This window comes from Artemia franciscana, chromosome 1 (genome assembly GCF_032884065.1).
Source record: "Artemia franciscana chromosome 1, ASM3288406v1, whole genome shotgun sequence".
In the NCBI taxonomy this organism is placed as follows: Eukaryota; Metazoa; Arthropoda; class Branchiopoda; order Anostraca; family Artemiidae; genus Artemia; species Artemia franciscana.
In genome coordinates, this window is record NC_088863.1 from 741,725 (window position 1) to 762,287 (window position 20,563).

General features: G+C 34.1%; 1 protein-coding gene across 5 annotated transcripts in view; it reads left to right on the plus strand.

Annotated features, from left to right (window-relative positions):
- LOC136043803 (girdin-like) overlaps nucleotides 1–20,563 on the plus strand; it is a 161,902-nt gene that overhangs the window by 67,731 nt on the left and 73,608 nt on the right. For 4 of the 5 annotated variants that reach the window (XR_010621735.1, XR_010621737.1, XM_065728725.1 and 1 more), the window contains exons 4-6: nucleotides 3,691–3,927; nucleotides 7,934–8,033; nucleotides 19,518–19,648. Coding sequence is in view for 3 of the 5 variants with exons in the window: in XM_065728725.1 (XP_065584797.1) it covers nucleotides 3,691–3,927; nucleotides 7,934–8,033; nucleotides 19,518–19,648 (468 nt within the window). In the remaining 2 variants the exon portion in view is untranslated. The remainder of the gene's footprint in view (nucleotides 1–3,690; nucleotides 3,928–7,933; nucleotides 8,034–19,517; nucleotides 19,649–20,563) is intronic. The other variant, XM_065728739.1, reaches the window with a different exon arrangement.

A 20,563-nucleotide genomic window follows, 5' to 3' on the forward strand; every position in this document is an offset into this window, starting at 1 on the left:
ATGTTTTAATGTCGCTCCTTACTTTGTTTAAAAAAAACCTTATTTTAATTTTTTTTATTTGTTTTTTTATTTAATTTTCAGTAAAGCGCCAACTCGACTTTTACAGTTAGCTATGGAGTAGTAGCCAGTAGGTTTATTTATTCATTTATGTTAGCACTTGTTCTATGTTGGATTGCTGATTGCTAATTTAATTAATTTCTCTTCGTTTATTATTGCCAATTATTTTGTTAAATTTAGCCTATATTTTAGGGGGTAGAGATTTATATCATTTATCTCATTCCCGGAGAAGTACCTCTGCGAAAAAAAAAACTTTCCTTTAAAAAACTTTTTTCGGAAAGGTTTTCTAGAATTCATTTCTGTTCCTTATTGATCGCCAAAATTTTGTTTGATTGATATAATGAATTTTTCTCCAGTTTTGCATGTCTCTAGCGTAAGATTTAAAATGTCCAATTCTAATTTAATAGTTCTAAATAGTGGCTTTTGATTTATTACAAAATTCTCTTAACATTGCCTCACAGTTTCAGCTCAAAGCCATCAGCTATTCCTGGGACATTTCAGATACGCCTTTCTGATCACCTAGATGCACATAGCGTCTTCCGATTGAATATTTTGACCCTTAGTCGCTTCTAAGATATTGCAGATATACTCTGTTGATAACGTGGATGCACATAGTGTCTTTTTTATGCTGTTTGAAATCCCTATAAGGGTATCCTGAAGGTCCAACCACTGTTCAAGATACCCTGAAAGTTTCAACTTAATATCCTCATCTATTCCTGATATATAGCTGATGACCCCCTTTGACGATCAGCATGCACATAATGTGTTCTGATTTTGTTCAACATCCCCTGCCATTCTCTGAAAGTAGTCATAAGTAAATGTAGTACCAGTTGTCAGCACTGGCAGTCACAGTCACAAGTTGTTGTAGTCGGAAGTAGTCACTATTGCAGTCGCAACTTGTGGTATTTACAGCCACAGTAGTAGTAGTAGTGGTCATGAAAGTTTCAATTTAATACCCTTACCTGTTCAAACATATCGCGCAGACATGCGTTTTGATAACGTGGATGCAGACAAAAGCATTTTATTTATCTTATCATACCCCTCAGCATTCTGCGAAATTTCGCCTCAGTACCCTAAGTCTTTTGGGAAGCACCCATTATCAAACATTTCCCCCTTTCCCAATGATATATCTTGCGTGTTAAAAATTGACAATTTGGATAATGTGCAATCCTTATCCCAGGGCTGTGGGAGCACTTGATTTCCGATCGATTGAGCCTCCTACAAAATCTATGCGACCACTCTTTTATAAAAACCATATATGTCCCGAGGCATAACTTTAAACGCTTGCTCTGGGGACTGGGGGATTGTGCCAACCCCAGAGGCATTGCTATATGATATTTGGACTATTTTAAATAAGATGACTATCTCAAAATTTCGATCAGATGCATCTAAGGAAAAGAGGGCATGGGGCCTCAATACCCTTTGATAATGTTTTACTCATAAAAAGCAAACTAGAACTGTCAGTGTCCAATCAAATGGGCCTCTTCCAAAGTTTGTACGACAGTCCCTTTCCTTAAAAACCTTATATGCCCTTGGAACACAACTTACAACCCTTGTCCCCAGGCCCTAGGGAGCTATGTCAACCCCGGAGGCATTGTAATATGATCTTTGGACTATTTTGGAAAAATGGTTGTCTCAAAATTTTGATTTGATGCATTTGGGAAAAGAGGGGGATTGTTGCCTTCCGATCACTTTGACCCTTAAAAAGGGAACTAGAACTTTCAATCTCCAATCAATTGAGACTCTCTAAAGTTAGCCACGAGAGCCTTATATGCCTCTAGGGCATAACCTACAACACTTGTCTCCGGGCTCTTGGGGGTTGTGTCGACCTTGGAGAATTTGTTAATTGATCTTTGGACTATTTTGAACAAAATGGCTATCTTAAAATTTTGATCTGGTGCATTTGGGAAAAGAGGGTTTCTTTAAAAGGGGCACTAACACTTCCGATTTCCAATCGAAAGAGCCCCCTCTGAAGTTTATACGATCACCCATTCCTTATGAAGTGCCTGTGGGAAAAAAGGATTAAACATTGAAGCCCTATGGCCTTTACTATAGGCAACGCTATAGCGTTGCCTCTGATATTTCTCCCCTAAGGACTAATATTTTCTCTTTAGGAACAAAGATAGTCGAAATCTACCTTGTTTACCTGCAGTTCCAGATGCGGGCAGATAATAGCATTGCCAATATTTCGCAAACTGCCCTAATTTAATCTAATATGAGATCACATAATCAGTTCAGGGGATCGGTATTAGTTTAAGGGGACTTCAGGAGATTAAGTGAAATTGTCTGTAGTAATCTCTTCCGTGGTCTCTTCTGTAAGAAAATAACAAAGGTTAGGGCCATTCGATTCCCCAACCTACGCTGTTTCTAAATATAATGAACGCTACCGTGACAATATATCTGGTTTTAATTGGGTCCAGATATAGTTCTGGAAACCCACCCAAAGCACAAAATCCCCCTCCCCTCCCCGAAAAATATCAGACTAACTCCTGATAGCAAATACTATATGTATAAACAATGGGCAAATTTCATAAATTACAGGCCTCTCCTCACGGGCTGTGGGGGTCATTTTACCCTTAAAGACATAGATACTGGATCTTTCAACTATGTTAAACAAAATTGCTATTTTAAAATTTTGATCAGATAACTTCGGAGAAACAAGAAGGGGGTGAGGGGGGCTGGTTGGCTCCAATGTTTTTGGTCATATAAAAAGGGCACTTTATTCGTTGATTCCCATTGAAATGAACCCTCTCCCTATCTTCTAGGACCATTATTTCGATACGACCACCCCTGGAAAAAAACAACAACTTTATTTGTTGATTCCCATTAAAATGAACCCTCTCCCTATCTTCTATGACCATTATTTCGATACGACCACCCCTGGAAAAAAAAAACAATATCTGTCTTGTGGCAAAAATAGCAAAATTCCAAATTTCCGCATATAGGAGCTAGAAACTTCTACAGTAGTGTTCTCTGGTACGCTGAATGAGATGGTGGGATTTCCATAAAGATTCCTTGAATTTTAGGGGGTGTTTCCCCCTATTTCAAAAATCATGCGAATTTTCTCAGGCCCGTAACTTTTGATGGATAAAACTAACATTGATGAATTATATATATTTGAAATCAGCATAATTAGCTGATTCTTCTGATGTATCTATTGATTCTTTTGATGTATCTATTGATTCAGTTTTTTAGATTTTCGGTTACTATTGAGCCGAGTCGCTCCTTATTTACTAAAGTTCGTTACAACGAACTTGATGGGTAAAACCAACTTTGATTAATATTATATATTTAGAATCAACATAATAAACTGATTCTATTGATGTATCTGTTAATATCGAAATTGTTATCTATTGATTCTTTTGATGTATCTATTGATTCAGTTTTTTAGAGTTTCGGTTACTATTGAGCCGAGTCGCTCCTTATTTACTGGATTTCGTTACTACCAACTGTTTTATAGTGTTTTCTTCGCACAATAGAATGTTACCTATTTATTTTATTTCAGTTAGCCAAGTATGCGTTATTGATCTTTGACTAATTCACTTATAGTTTAAGATTATTTGAGAAGGTTAAGAAAATTCTTATCAATTTTATCAAAAAAAATTCTTTTAATATTTTTTTTTTGCAATGTAGGACATAGAATTAGAGCAACTGAAAAATGCTCACGAAAATCACATAAGCAATATTAATGAAGATCACAGGAAAGAATTGAACCAGGTAGCCACGATAAGTAATAGTAATGGAGTACAGAAGAGGGTTGAAGAACTTGAAGAATATGCAAAAGAGCTGAAACAGCAGTTGGAGGCAAGTAATTGGTATCCTAATCAACAAAAGCTTCTGAAAGATCAAAGCACCACAGACAGTGGGAAGGTTTGTCTTTCTTTTAAGTGTGTCTCTCCCATTTATAAGCTTGAATCATTATGTTCTATTATGGCCATTACTTCGTTTGCTAATCTACAAAAGCTCCTGAAAAAAAAAAAAAAAAAAAAAAAAAAAAAAAAAAAAAAAAAAAAAAAAAAAAAAAAAAAAAAAAGGTTGATTGTGGTAAGATTTTTGTTTCCTCTAGGGATGTCTATGTTCTGTAATAGGCTTGAGTCTAGTACGCCCAATTTATGTATAGAGTCAAATATGTACAAGTTTCTACACAAAACGCGCATTTTCAGTGATACGAAATATTTAGGCTCTAACTAAATATAATAAATAAGTGTGTTTTGCTTACACCCCTGTTCAACTCAATACTTCAACATTCTTTTCTTTTTTCATTCATTAATTTTCACACTTGTCGAATATTGGTTTTTTTTTCTTTATGGTTGGCGTTTTATACAGCGTTTGTTTTATCTTTTTTTTCATGTTAACTTAATCATTAGTAATCTTTGTCATCTTTATCTTTAGTTTCACTTTAAGCAGTTCTGGTCTATCTTTCATATTAAGCATTCCAAGTTCTTTTTTTTAGGCTTCGGTGCTTCAGTGAAGCATACATTCATGTGCTTCCGTTTTAAAATTTTAATAGGGAAATACTTTAATAGGAAATAAGTAAGAATTAATAGAAATAAGGAAATAATTAGTAGAAATTATAGGAAATAATAGGAATTTTAACAGGAAATAGGATAAATTTGAATAAGAAAGTAACTGTAAAATTGCAAAACAGCACCGAAGATTGACATTTGTGTGAGTAGGAAAGAATTTAATCATTTTAGTTAGAACATCCATAAATGACTAGTGCCATGTAGAGAAAAGAGAAGAAGAAATAATCTAAAAAGGAAGGAATTCATGTAAAGCTGGCTTGCTCAATTGTTCTGGGTATACATTACTTGAAAGTTACCAGGTATTTATTTTAGTTTTGTCCCTTTAAAGTTGACAAAAAGATTGTCAACTAGATGGTATTTATGAACATGTCTGTTTGAAATTGGCATGGGGTTGAAAGCCGGAAGAGTAGTAAAATGTTATTTAAATTGGTTTTTAATTCTTTCGTGGAACCAAATACCCAATAATGTTGGCCATGGCCCAGTTAAGATAAAAGCATTCATTGGCAGGTATATCATCGCCCTATAAAGAAAATACTTATTTAAGTCATCCAACAATCATTAGAAGAGAGAAAACGAGCAAAAGATTAAACTTACGAGGCGTGGCCTACTTTCTGCCACTTGGCGCACATCTCGGAGCGCCACGTGTTCTGCACAGTCCTGCCACGCGTGGCACAGTCCCCAAAATGCATAGCACAGTTCTACCCTGGTAGGTAATACTTTCACCATGCGCCACCTGGTGAACATGATTTCTGAAGGTCGGTAACCTCTCGGTAACTTACTTCTTTAAGGGTGTTGTAATTTATATGATTATATAATTACACTTAGATTTGCTTTTTTGCTGTTATTCTTTTTTTTTTTATTTGAAAAACAAAGTTGGCTTATTGTAGCTTGTGATAGAGATTTTTAAATCATGTGGTATCTCATATATTACATAATCTCATACTCACGTTATTTCTTTCTCAATTTAATCATGTTATTTTTTTCTTTTACCTTTCTATCATATATTGTTTAAAATGTTCTTTGAAGCTTAGCAATATAAGACCATAAGTAAGGCTAAAAAGGACATAAATGAACCTTCGTTCACAAGAATCAAATACCAATGTGGTTTAGCCATGACTCAGTTAGAGAAAAGGAATCATTGGCAGGTTTATCGCCGTCTTAAGAAAACAATCACTATGTTAGTCATTTAACAATGTTATTTTTTTAGGGTTTCGGTTACTATTGAGCCAAGTCGCTCCTTATTTACTACAGTTCGTTACAGCGAACTGTTTTATAGTGTTTTCTTCGCACAATAGAATGTTACCGATCTATTTTATTTCAGTTGGCCAAGCATGTGCTATTGATCTTCGAATAACTTACTTACAGTTTAAGATTATTTGAGGAGGTTAAGAAAATTCTTATCAAATTTATTGAAAAAAACTTCATATATATATTTTTTGTAATGTTTTAGGACATAGAATTAGAGCAACTAAAAAATGCTCACGAAAACCACATAAACAATATTAATGAAGGTAACAGGAAAGAATTGGAAGTGCCTTCAACTAGCTGTGTCTTCATTTGTGTGTCTTTTCTTGTTAAAATTCATCGACTTCCGAAAAAAGTTTTTGCTGATGGAGAAGACGCGAGAGTTTCACCGAAAAGCATCCATTGAATTTGCAGACTCCAAAGCAGTATTTGATTCCCCAGATCGCCGTTCGCCCTGGCTGATACTGAGAACCACAATTCAGCCTTATAAATGCTGCTCATTTTTTGAAAAACTATATGAAGGTATGAAGAGCAGCGCGCAATTCAATAGAGAGCAGCGCGTAACTCAATGGAGAGCAGCATGGAAGTGATGAGAAGCCTCCGGCAAGGTTGCGCCGCCACTCCCGAGCTCTTTAATTGCGTGCTAGACTTCATCATAATTTGCAAGACAAATTCCCTTCAATTTGGTCTCCAGCTTCGAGACCAGGTACTTACCGATGATATAGCTTTAGTCGAGGACACAATCGAAAAAGTCACCGAAACTCTCCATGTGGTTTCAGAAGAAGCCTTGAAATGTGGCCTGCGGGTCAGCTAATAGAAAACCAATAGCCAACTGAATAGCCAAAGCGTCAGCAACTGGTGGGAGGGTGAATAGCATTTGGAAAAACCGACTGTAAGCCACCTCACTAAAATGCGGATTTATACGCTTCAGTCAGCACCGTGCTACTATATGGATCAGAGAAATGGTTACCCACAAAATCTGTCCTCTATGCCGTCGATTTCGTGCAGACTAAACATCTTCAAAGAACCTATGATCATCACTGGACCGATTTTGTTACCAACCAGACCCTCTTGAAATTCACTTTGCAAGCTCCTTTCTCGACGCAGCTTGCCCAGCATACTGTCCACTGGTACGGCCACTTCCATCGTCTGGCACATGACGCCTCAGCACAGGCTGTATTATACTTTGACCCCACTCTGCACGGATGGAAGCGTCCAAGAGGACTCCCCCCTACTAGGTGGAAAGACAAAGCCAACGAACACCTTGCCTAAGCCCACATCCCAGTAGCGAGCCTGGCAAGCCGTAGGTCAACCTGGAGGCAACTCTTCTCTTCCTTCTCTAAGCGTTCCTGGCAAGAGCTGTAAGCTAAGTAAAACAGCGACTTTTTTAGAGGGACAAGCAGCAAGTCTGTCGTCGAACCTTGCCGCTGTGGGAATCACTGCGGCAAGTTACCCGGAAGAACGGAAATGGCCGCATGTTGCCTGGAAGAACGTCAATATTCTTATCTATCACAGCTTAGAAACAAATATAAATCACTTGAAAATCCTGAAAATGTCTTACTAGACGGCGAAATAAAAAAATTGAATAGAACAATTTCGTTGTAAAAAAGACAAAACCAAATTTTATTTAAAAAAAAAAAAAATCAAAATTGACTTATCAACGTAAATTTAGTTTCTTCTTAAATTCAATTAAATTCAATTTATTCAGATAAAACTAAAATATAACACCAATAATAATAAAGATCCTGGAAGCGAACTTGATGAGGACCATAACCACAAAAAAAAAAAAAAAAAAAAAAAAAAAAAAAAAAAAAAAAAAAAAAAAAAAAAAAAAAAAAAAAAAAAAAAAAAAAAAAAAAAATCCTTTCTTTAAGGTGACAAAGAAGCCATCAAAACAAAATCAAAAACATCAGCAGAAAAATTAATAAAGAATGTCCTGTATTTGGAACGACAATTAATTGACAATTTCGTATTTTCATATCTGTGCAGAATATATGCGACTCAGTAAATATGGCCTCGAATTCACAAAAAAAAAGAAAAAAAAGGTAACACAATATTTCTCATCTTATCTCTCTTTAGTATTTAGAAAAACAATTTATTTTTAGGAAGAAGATGGCGGAGCAAGTGTTTTGTCACCTGAACCTTTGGAAAAGATAAAAGGAGTTAATAATCATCATATTAGGCTGGAAGCTATATTCCAAGATCGTAAGATATATTAACTTATTTCTGCGACTAGATTTATGGTCTAGGGGTGCTGAATAACTCTCCAAAGTTCAAAAAGCCTTGAATCAACCTGGAAGTTTAAAATTAAACGCTCTAGACCTACTGACCCTCTTTTCTTGACCAACTCTCCTCCATTTCAGAAGCCTGGAATCTGCTTGGGAGTTACGACTGAAAAGTCTTTAGAATGATGAGAGGTTTCAATGTTTCACAGGTTTAACAGAGCCATTTACCAATATGTCAACACTAATATCAAATTGGAATGGAACTAATTAGCAGTTATTATAGTATAAGTTTTTTCTTTTAACCTCTTATTGGCTATAAAGAGAAGACATGTAAACATGATAACCAAAATTAGGGATAAAATATCCCTAAAAATTGATAATAAAATAAGGGATTAAGATCCTAAGAGCCGTTGGCGGTGGGTAGGGTGTCAAATCGATGTTTCAGTTATAGCAAAAGGTATAAAGTCTGTTGCCTAACCTTACAACAGCTGGAACCGAACCCCGGCCCCTAATTGCAAAGAAGAACAACAATCGGCTGCCACAAGATGCAATCATAAATACTTCTCTATTTATCTTGACTATTGAGGCATTTATCTTAACTATTAACAAGTTTTGCAGTATTTTCTTCACAGAATGTTGCCGTCAATGATTTAAGGTGAATTATAATTTTTTCAAATGGTTTAGGGCCAATAGGGTATTTTTTGTGCAGTTAATGCAGACGGTAAGAGCGAGTACTGTAAATTCTTGTTGTGAAATCTTGCGACTCCAACGGGGGCTGCTCAAAACAGAGTAAGAGGCATGCTAAGTTCTGGAGCTGTTTTTATATATATATGACAATGATCTTTCCTCGCAGTCTTATTGTAACTGAATGGTTCCTTAAATAGTTTCAGATAAGGTTTTATTATTTTAAAAAAATAAAAAAGCACAGCAAATATACAATACTGGTTGTGAAGAAAAAGAAATCAACTCTCCGTCCTCCCTCCCTCACCCCCCCGTAAGGCTCTATGGTTAAGAACGTAGGGAACAGGGGGAAAAAAGCTAAAACAAACTAAAGACACTCATACTAACAAAGAAAATTAAAAGAGGTAATCTTGGACACTTATCTAATATAGTTCAACTTCGCACTGGCTGACTTCTTTCTTCTCTGTGAATCGAAGAAGTAACTTGGGGGGGGGGCAGTACTTCCAAACTAACGAGGGGCTGAACGAAACCGTCCCAATTTACTCCAAATCGCGGGTGGTGACACCTTATAAAGAGGGCATTTCAAAGCTTCCCCTCAATTCGGAAAGTGACCACTTAGAGAAGTCCTAGTCGAGTGGCTTGCGCGCTAGATTTGAAATTCCATGTCTGTGAGGACGGGGGTTTGAGTCTCAGTATCGCTGGCTATTTGGTTTGGAGGGGGGTCGGTCGCATGAGTAAGCTTAGCCAGAGTTGACCCAACTCTAAATGGTTACCTTGAGAAATCTGGAAAAGGCAAACAGGAAAGGTATGCGAAAGTTTAGGATGGCTGACCCACAATCCTCCTTACACTTCCTGGCTGAAGGGCCACGAAATGAAGATCAGCACCTCCGGTTTGGACTTAAGAGTTTAGTATCACATCCTTTACTTTTTTTTTTACCGTGTAGAGAGGTAACCTTGATTTTATAATGTTTTGATAATTTTTTTCTTGTTGTACCCGTCTTAACCTCTATAGATTAATTAAAAAAAAAACTTTCTGCAAAAAAAGTTTTCAAAGAAAAGTAAAGAGCTACATTACGCTCTAAGACGAGCAGAAATAAAGTTAAGACGTAATTCGAGCGTAAATGAACATAAAACGCTATCAGTGAGTAAACGAAACCAAAAAGGAACAGAAATTACAATAAATAACCAAGCCAAATTTAAAACGAATAGAAACTACCACAAACAGGGCCAGGGCTAACGCCATCTATGTTTTTGAAAGACCAGAATGTCATTTACACTTTACTGAAAACAATTTTTATTTCGAGCTGCATTTTTATTTGCCAGAACACTAACAGAAAAAAGTAAAGAAAATCATTGTATTAACCAACATTACTGAAAGAACTGATGAGATGTAGATCGACAGTTTAATATACAATCTATATTCATTTCTAGAAGTTTCAACACTTTTAGATTTATTAACTCCGTAAAGGAGAAAATGTTAAAAATTTATTTTTTGCATTGCAAGAAACCCTGAATGCTACATTGATTGAACTTGCAAATTGTACATGGCATGACTGAGACATGGCATGGTATAATTAAATAAGTCTTTCTGCTTTTCCATGCCGAAAGTTTTACAAATTTAAAGTTTTTCATTAATGAAATTGGATTTCAAACAAAAAAAGATTAACTTGAAGTAGATAAAAGCAAAATGCTAAAATTAGTCTTGGATAATTTTTTTTTTAATTATAAATTCGAATCGTCGAAAATTGGAAAATTTCTTATAAACCTGACAGGAATGAAAATTATGTAGTCATTTCTGTTTTTTATACTAAAAAATTTCCTGAAAGAAATTATATAACCTTGGTTGTAAAAAACAAACAAAAAACAACCTTAATGTTGAAATAAAAAGAAATCTGTTTTACGTATAGTATAACAGAAACTGTATTGGCTACACTAATTAAGATGTAAATTAGTTATAAAACGACTAAGACATAAAATTGAATGATTTTTTCTTTAATATGCTAGAGGTTATAATACATTAAAGGCTTCAAGATAATGAAATGATAATCAAATAAAGAAAATTAATAGGAAGTATATAAAAGCTAAAATAGGTTTTGGGCGAATTTTCTGCAGAAGTTTTAGATTTAAATACTCAAATATTTGAAATTTTTTGTAAACTTGAAATGAATGAGAATTCAGTAATCATAGTAACTTAATAATATATAACTATAATAAATAATTATAATAAATAATTATAATAATAATCATAAAAACATAGTAAATTAAAACCACGTCTTATTGCTTAGGTCACATCAATCAAACTTGCAAATTACATAAAATGATTAACACATGGAGTGAAATACTGGAACTTTTTTTTTCTTTTAATGCGCTGGAGTTTATTAGATCTAAGGTTTCTCAATAATGAAAATCACTCTCAAATGAAAAAAATTAATAATAAATCGATAAAAATGGCTACAAATAGGTTTTGGATAAGTTTTTTATCAAAGGTTTAGTATTGACATTTAAATGAAAATTGAAAAATTCTTATGAATTTTAGATGAATGAGAATTCCATTGTCAGGTCCGTTTTAAAAACTCAAAGCTTTTCTAATAGAAAATATGTAGTTCCTGGTTGTAAAAACCCAAGCAAAAAATTTATTGTTGAAACAAAAAAAAAATTTAGTTTGTTTTTTGCTATTAAACTGTTAAAAAGTTAGCCAATGTTTATGTTTGAATAATTGCAAATATTAATCTTTCCAAATTTGGGCTAAAATTGAAATTTCTAATTTAATTACTGCTATTTTAATGTAGTGGAATGTTTCACTTTATTTGGTCAATTCTGTTTATTCTTAAATTTTAAGATTTAGAGACATAGCCGAAAACAGACCATTTTGAATTGGCTCATTGCTGACAGCTATTAACTATGGGAATTCAAAATCTGACTAAATGGCGTCTTGGAAATATTGTTTCATTTTCTTTGAAATGTAATCATTTTTCCAATAATCTTTTTAAGTATTACATAAAAAAAACTAGTTTTTTTAACTGAAAGTAAGGAGCGACATTAAAACTTAAAACGAACAGAAATTACTCCGCATATGAAATGGGTTGTTCCCTCCGCAATCCCTTGCTCTTTACGCTAAAGTTTTTAATTATTTTAATAAGCAGAATTGTGGCAAAGAGTCAAACTTTAGCGTAAAGAGCAAGGGATTGCGGAGGGAACAGCCCATTTCATATACGGAGTAATTTCTGTTCGTTTTAAGTTTTAATGTCGCTCCTTACTTTCAGTTAAAAAAACTAGTTTTTTTATGTAGTTCCTGAACGTTTTTGAATTAAGGCATGTTTGATTTTGGCTCTCCACACATAAATTATTAAAATGAAATTTGCATATTAATTCCTTTTTTGGCTAAATGGCTTTCTCTTAGTTTTGATCAGACGATTTTCAGAAATAAGGGGTGGGGAAAGCCTAGTTGCTCTGCAATTTTTCGGTTACATAAAAAGGCAACTATAAATTTTAATTTTTAACGAATGTTTTCAGTAGTAAAAAATATACGTAACTTAAGAATTAGCTTACGTAACAATCTTTTATATTCTTAAATTTTTATTGTGTATATGAGGGGGTTTGTACCCTCGTTAATACCTCGCTCTTTGCACTAAATCGTAAGTTTTCTCCCAATTCTTTAAGAATGACCCCTGGATCCAAAAGGCCGTAGAATAAATAGTTGAAATTAGTAAAAATACTATAGCATAAAGAGCAAGGTATTTATCTCCTCCTTAATACCTCGCTCTTTATGCTAAAGTATTTTTAGAACTCCTCATATACGTAATAATCTCTGTTCGTTTTAAGTTTCAATGCTACTCCTCACTTTCAATTGAAAAAAACTTTTTCATGTTTATTTTTTCATTGTTTTTTTTTTATAGTAATTTTAGAAAATCCTGCGCCCTTTTCATTGAATTTCTGTTCCCCTATAACATATTTCTCTATGGAAAGATCCCCCCACATAGCTTAATCCCCTCAACCCCACCCCCAAAACCAAAAAAAAATCCCCTGAAAATGCTGTACACTTTCCAATAACCATTACTATATGTAAACACTGGCCGAAGTTTGCAGCTTGCAGCCCCTCCTCCGGGGACTGTGGGGGAGTAAGTCATTCCCAAAGACATAGTTATTATGGTTTTTGACTATGCGGAACAAAATGGCTATCTCAAAATTTTGATCAGTTGACTTTGAAGAAAAAATAAGCGTGGGAGGGGGCCTAGGTGCCCTCCAATTTTTTTGGTCACCTAAAAAGGGCACTAGAACTTTTTATTTCCGTCAGAATGAGCCCTCTTGCAACATTCTAGGACCACTTGGTCGATACGATGACCCCTGGGAAAAAAAAAAAAAAAAAAAACAAACAAATAAACACGCACCCGTGATTTGTCTTCTGGCAAAAAATACGAAATTCCACAATTTTGTAGATAGGAGCTTGAAACTTCTACAATAGGGTTCTCTGATACGCTGAATCTGATGGTGTGATTTTCATTAAGATTCTATGACTTTTAGGGGTTGTTTCCCCCTATTTTTTAAAATCAGGCAAATTTTCCCAGGCCCGTAACTTTTGATGGGTAAGACTAAACTTGATTAAACTTATATATATAAAATCAGCATTAAAATGCGATTCTTTTGATCTAGCTATTGATATCAAAATCCCATTTTTTAGAGTTTTGGTTGCTATTGAGCCGGGTCGCTCCTTACTACAGTTCGTTGCCACGAACTGTTTGATACTTTATTAAAAATATTGTGAATCTTATTTTAGTTTAGCTTCAAATAAAGAATCTATTACAAAACTAGGAAACGTATCTAGGAAAATGGAATTATCTTACTCTAGGAAAACGAAACGGTCGTTTCCTATTTTCTATTTTTTCCGTCTTTTTCATTATCTTTAATTATTATCTTTTTCATTTTTTTTATTATCTCCATGGTGGGCCTACTTGATCATTGACAGGGATTTTATTTTTGTTTCGTATTTTTTTTTTATTATCTCCATGGTAGGCCTACTTGATCATTGACAGGGATTTTATTTTTGTTGGGCGTTTGTTTTTTTTAGCTCCTTGAGCTCTTTACTGGGAAAATATTTAGTTTCCAATGTTTTTATTGCACTTGGTATTTACCAAGTAACATATAGCGATCGTAATTTCTGTCGGTCTGTCTGTTTCTCGGTCCCGGTTTTGCTAGTTTGGGCACTTCCAGATAAGCTAAGACGATTAAAGTTGGCAGGCGTATTAGGGACCAGACTAGATTAAATTAGAATTAGTCTCTTCCCTAATCCAACCATCTGGGGGGGGGGGGGGTGAGCGAGCGAGCAAGATAGGTGAGAAGAATTTTATTTGCTCATTAAACAAATGATTTTTCTTCTTAAGTATGGCTTATGGTCTACGGGTATAATTTTTGCTTAGGGTACGAGAGTTTTCAGGCTGGAATCCCGGACCATCCCAATTTTTACATGAAGAAGATCTGAAACTAGATACATGATCAATATAGCGATCACTGAAAGTTGGCAGGCGTATCAGTGACTCGACCAGATTAGTTAGAAATAGTCGCTTCTCCAATTTGACCATCTGGAGGGGGGGGGGAGTGGAAGGACGGTTAATTCGGAAAAATAGAAAAAAATGAGGTATTTCTAACTTACGAACGGGTTATCGGATCTTGGACCTCGTGTCTCAGAGCTCTTATTTTAGTCCCGACTGGATTCGGTGACATTTGGGGTAGTTGGAGAGGGAAACTGGGAATCTTTGATAGCGCTTAGAGTGCAGAGATCGTAACGAAAGCTCTTGGCTCTTCTGACCTCGTCACAAGTGCCATATAACCTCTTGGCTCTTGTTTAATTTTAAGACTACTTTTTAATTTTTTTCCTTTATTTTGAATTAGTAATTTAATCCTCGAAAAAATATCTTTAGTAGACGGTAATGAATTTTTTTAGTGAAAATATTCCCCTTGAATTATTTTAATAGCTTTAGTTGAATTTCGTATTTTTTATACTTAGGTAATTATTAGCCTAAAAAAAAGGAAAGAAAAACAAGAAAATGCAGGGGAAGGGTCTAACAAATTTTAGTGTAATAGTTATTTTCTGGGAAAAGTTACCAAGGTCGAAAGGCGACCAAAAACTAACCAGTTGTGTACCACACTGATCTGAATATTGCATAAGAAATGATGAAAAGAAGATAATATCCATTTTTAAATTTACATCATGCACCACGCTATGATGCAACGCTAAGTCTTTGTCTGTTCCAACGTCTTAATTGCCTTATCTCTATTTTATTTTCTTGCGCTTTTGTGGAAGAAGCTTAAATTAATAAAAGGACCTGTACCGATATTTTTTCAGAAGTTTTAAGATCATCCGACCCACATTGAAAGGCTCGAAGATTCTCTCAAGTATTATTTATATTTAACCCAGAGTATACAATAGCCTAATGCGTGGAGTAACATATAACAAAGGGACAAAGATAAAAGGAAGAAAGAAAAAAATATTGAATGAATCAATAAGGCTGTTATGCGGAGAAATTAGAATCAGTAATTAGAAATTAAAATGCAAGTTAAAAAAAAACTGAATGAACCAATAAGGCTGTTATGCAGAGAAATAATTGCATAATTCGTGGAGTAACATACAAAAAAGAAACAAAGATAAAGTGAGGAAAGAAAAAAAAATATTGAATGAACCATTAAGGCTGTTATGCAGAGAAATTAGAAATTAGAATGCAAGTTAAAAAAAAAAAACTTTATGAACCAATAAGGCTGTTATGCAGAGAAATTAGAATGCAAGTTAAAAAAAAAAAAATACTGAATGAACCAATAAGGCTGTTATGTAGAAAAATTAGAAATTAGAATGCAAATTAAAAAAAGAAATACTGAATGAATCAATAAGGTTGTTATGCAGAGAAATTAGAAATTTGAATGCAAGTTAAAAAAAATACTGAATGAACCAATAAGGTTGTTATGCAAAGAAATTAGAAATTAGAATGCAAGTTAAAAAAAAAAAAATACTGAATGAGCCAATAAGGCTGCAGCAAAGAATAACGTTGTGCACCTGTGCAATGGTAAGCATCTGAATTACTTCAAGGGGGACCAAGTTTTCAAAATAAAATATTTGGAGATTAACTGATTGTCTTCACTAGGGAACAAGGTACTCTCTCTCACTAGTTTTCTTCATCACAGAACTCTTTGGCCTTTTATAATTCATAAACATTTATCTGTTAATCACATTGTAGAGCCACCCTAGCTGAGTCGATGGCATTGTTAAACTTTGAATCTTGTGTCCTTCGGGCGGAGGTTTAAACTCGGGTGTTTACAATCATTTGGTTTGAATGGAGGTTATTGATATAACTCTGCTATTGGTATGCTGTGAGTCTGGGGAGCTTACGGTTAAGCGAATTACCATGGAATAATCTGAATATAGTAATATGTGATAATACGTGATAATCACGGTAATACATGATAATGCGTAATAATCATGTAATAATACTGGAGGTGGAAAACGACTGATCCTGCTGAAAGTTCAAAATTCAAGATGATATTGTATTTTATACTACCGAAGTACGTACTACCAAACAAAGCTCTGATTTCCCTTATAACACTATCTACTTTCAAGATACTTGCCTAGAAGCAAATCGAGAGTGACCTCTGACAAGCTTGAATCCACAACATTAAATTGTAAAATGCATGAGAAATTAACAAGGTCATCAAGAACACACAGAAAACAATTGTATTATTATAAAATTTTATTAAAAGATAATTTATATCCCAGCAGAAGCCATCTCGTAAACATCAGCTTAACTCTTTTAATTTCTTTAAAAGGGTTATGGTCTTGAAATGTCTTGAGAATTCGAAGATATTTCAGAATTGAAAGTCGCATGTCTTGCTAAAAAAGAAAAATAAATGTTTTTCACTGAATCTTGTTGTTTCAAATTATTATATACATAATTAAACTTAATCATTTGGAAGATCGAATAAAAGATGGATATAATTTCAGGTTGTTTCAAAATTATCAACTTGAAACCCGTTTTCTTGAAACTCCTTTCTTGGAACTCATTCCTGGAAAATAAAGATTTGGCTTATTTCAAAGTCATCGTCTTGAAACTTCTTTCTCCAAAGTCCTTTCTTGGAACTCCTTTGATGAAAATCCTTTCCTTGAAAATCCTTGAACTTTATTTTTTTTTTATAATAAAAAGCCACAAATGATTTGTGTCAGGCACGGCTGTGCCGAAAACCACGAAATAAATAATTCAGATCAATATTGAGCGCCAGGATCCATTTATGCTGCATCCGAATCTGTAAAATAAGTATAATCACGGTATGAACAAGAAAACGTATTAGAAAGTCATTACTAGTTTGAAAAATAGCAAGACAGGTTGAAAATTTTTTCAAATATTGTTTTTTTTTCAATATAGTTAAACGAGCAGTAATTGTACACGTACATTTCCATGCTTCCTTGAAAACGACACTGTATATTTTTTCTGAAAAATTGTCCATTTTTCCGGTGCAAAAAATAATAGGTTATGACTTGTTTCACACTTAGAACCCTCTTAATATTTTTCATAAATAGCCCGCTGACTAAAATTAGAGACCCCCTGAAGGTTGACAACCTTGAGCATAAATAGGAGGAATTTCAGAACGCAGTATGTTTATTGACAAGTTTAATTTGACGGTCTTCTCTGTACAAAGATGAGTTAATAGCCTAGTAATCACGCCATTGTTATTCTTATACTTTCTGACCTCGGTTAATGAAATGTTTGTAGAGTGATTGTTTAATTTGAAGTTCACCTTGTTTAATGCTATATAATAGAAATCGTCAATTGAGCTTCGAATGACAAGAGCAAGCGTGTAAACAGTTGGAGCTTTGGCATTTAGATAATTAGTTTCCAACTCAATATATTGCTATTTTCAAAGGAATTTTTCCCTTTCTTTCGAGCAAAGCTTGTTGAAAAGCTCGATTATTTGAGCTTTTCCAAACATCTTCGAAGAGTCGAGATTTTCACTGGAGTGACTTCGTTAGCAATCAGACCCTCCTGTCATGTACTTCGCAAACTCATTTCTCAATGCAGCTCACCCAACGCACTGATCGTTAATACGGCCACCTCCTTCATATGCTGCATAATCCCCCAGCATGGGCTGTGTTTAACATGAACCCCACCCTGGAATAGAAACGACCCAGAGGGCCCCCCCCCCAAAGTGGAAAACAAGGCCAACGAATCTCTCGCCCAAGCCCACATTCCAGTGTAAGAAGCCGCGAGCCTGACATGTGATAGGTCAACTTGGAGACGCCTGATCTCATTGTTTTCTACGCTGGACCCTTAAGAGCCGTAAAAGTTCCTTGGTTTCTGGACACCCAAAACCAATTGGATAAATCACAACTTTTGCTAAATCCTTACCCAGAATGTTTACCCTGATTATTCGGCAATTATTGATGCCAAGATTATCAGTAGCATATTTTACTGTGTGAACGGCACGAAGATCAGTACCACCGTTCAGCTAAAAGACTAAACGAGGTGATTTCAGGTCATTTAATTCAACGAAAAGATGAGGTGAATATTTTGGTTGAAACCTTTGCCAAGCTGTTTTGAGTACAATAAAAACCAACCTTTAGAGGGTAACCAGGCAGAAAGGACAAAACAAGGACTTTCTTTTGCACTGAAGATGGCTTGGCGAAAGTCTTTGCCGAAATATCCACTTTATCTTTTCGTTGTGTTCACTGGCTGAGAGTCACCCTTGTTTTTTTTTTTTTTTTATTAAGCACTAGGGTGGCACTTCGGTTAAATTTGAATAGGGCTAATCAAGATATTATTGAATACTAGTTCTGCTTTGTTCCATAGCTTATAGTTAATTGAAAATCGTTTTGAGCTTCATTATAAATTACTCCAAAAATCACCACATGTGGTGCTAGGGATGAAAACGAATAGATTTGATTAAGATACTGTTAAAAATCCATTATAAATTCTCTAAAGCTTGGAGCTAAACGAAAATCACTGGAAATAACCGCGAAGATGGCGTTTAGGTTGGACCCGAATAGGGTTAGTTAGACGTTATTAAAGATTATATTATCAATTTACTCCAGAGCTTGGGGCTTAATGAAGCTCACTTTGACCAGTATCAGACTAAGCTTCTGCAAGCTTCTTAATTTTGAACTAACGAATATCAGATGCAACAGGATAGTATAAACTGCTTTAGCCTTATAATTATAAAACCTTATAAACCCCTTACAATTTTATAATAAAAATTTTCTATGGGCTAGTCGAAAAGCTTGAAATAAAGAAGAGCTTTTATCATTATTCTTTCTGAAGCTTAAAATTTTTTGACCCACCATGAAATTATCCTTCTGTTTCAAGAGAGTTTTGAGAAATTTATCCCCTCCCCAAGCTGAAATTTAGCGTCTTCAACAATCATTTCAAAACAAAGATAGATCAGCATAATTCAAGCATCAACAGTAAGATATCAGTTTCCTTTTATACACCTTTGCCTTTATGGCACTATATGGCTCGTTTTTCACTTGGCTATTTTCAATTGACTTGGGAAAATCGGCTCCAACTTTACCCCCACCCCAAGGATTTTGACGGTATTTTAATTCTATTTATTTTAAGTTTATCTTGCTTACTCTCAGGCAACACTTTTCTTGTACAATATTTTCTTTCATAAGGCACAAGCAAAGATTAATGTCAGATCAATTTTACAGAACGAAGGTTATTCACATTAGATATAGCTTAAGCTGAATTTATAAAAGAAATTGTTGAACAATTACATTCGATTTTGTATTATTTTGCTACCATCGTTTCAGTCCGACGTCAGCTTTCTGAGCTTTCTGGCCCCGTCCCTCCAGTAATATTCAAAACGACGGATCTTCTCCATTCTGCCTTGGAAGCAGCTGTTAATGAAGTGGAAGAAGAAACAAATTGTCTTTGTAAACAGGTATGTTGAACATCGTGTATTGTGAGTCAATATGATAGCTTACAGCAATATTGTCCAAAGCAAGTTAATTTAAGTTTAATATATATATATATATATATATATATATATATATATATATATATATATATATATATATATATATATATATATATATATATATGTATATGTATATATATATGTATATATACATATATATATATATATATATATATATATATATATATATATATATATATATATATATATATATATATATATATATATATATATATATATATATATATATATATATATATATATATATATATATATATATATATATATATATAAAATACATATACCGGTTGTATTTACGAAAACTCAACGAAATGGTCAGAAGGGTCATTAACAACAACGTGGGGGAATCAGGGTTAACTCTAGAGACTATTTTATCAAAACATGTCGCGTATGTATTCGTGGCCCTCGTAGGTATGTTGATTGAAGGAAGTAATCCAAATCAACATACCTTTGATATATTTCATATCATATCGTTTTAACATGTCATGTTCATTCATATCGTTTCATTTCAATATATCATTTCATATCATATGAAAATATTCAGTAGTAGGCTCTTCTTTACATTTATTTCAATCAGGTCAACGTTTAGATCACCCGCAAAGACACATGGGAGATTCACAGGCAACTTTTCAAGCTGCTTCTTCAAAAGATCAAAGAATTCATTATGTAATGAAGTCGATGGGCGGTAGAGAAATATTAAATTGCAAAAATAAGCATCTTAACGAATATTAAGTACAAGTGACTCAAACACCATCTCCCAATGAATAGTTGAACTTTTAAAATAGTTATAATATATATAATAGATAAAATAGTTATAATATAGTTAAATAGTAAAAATAGAATAGTTAAATCCCTCCG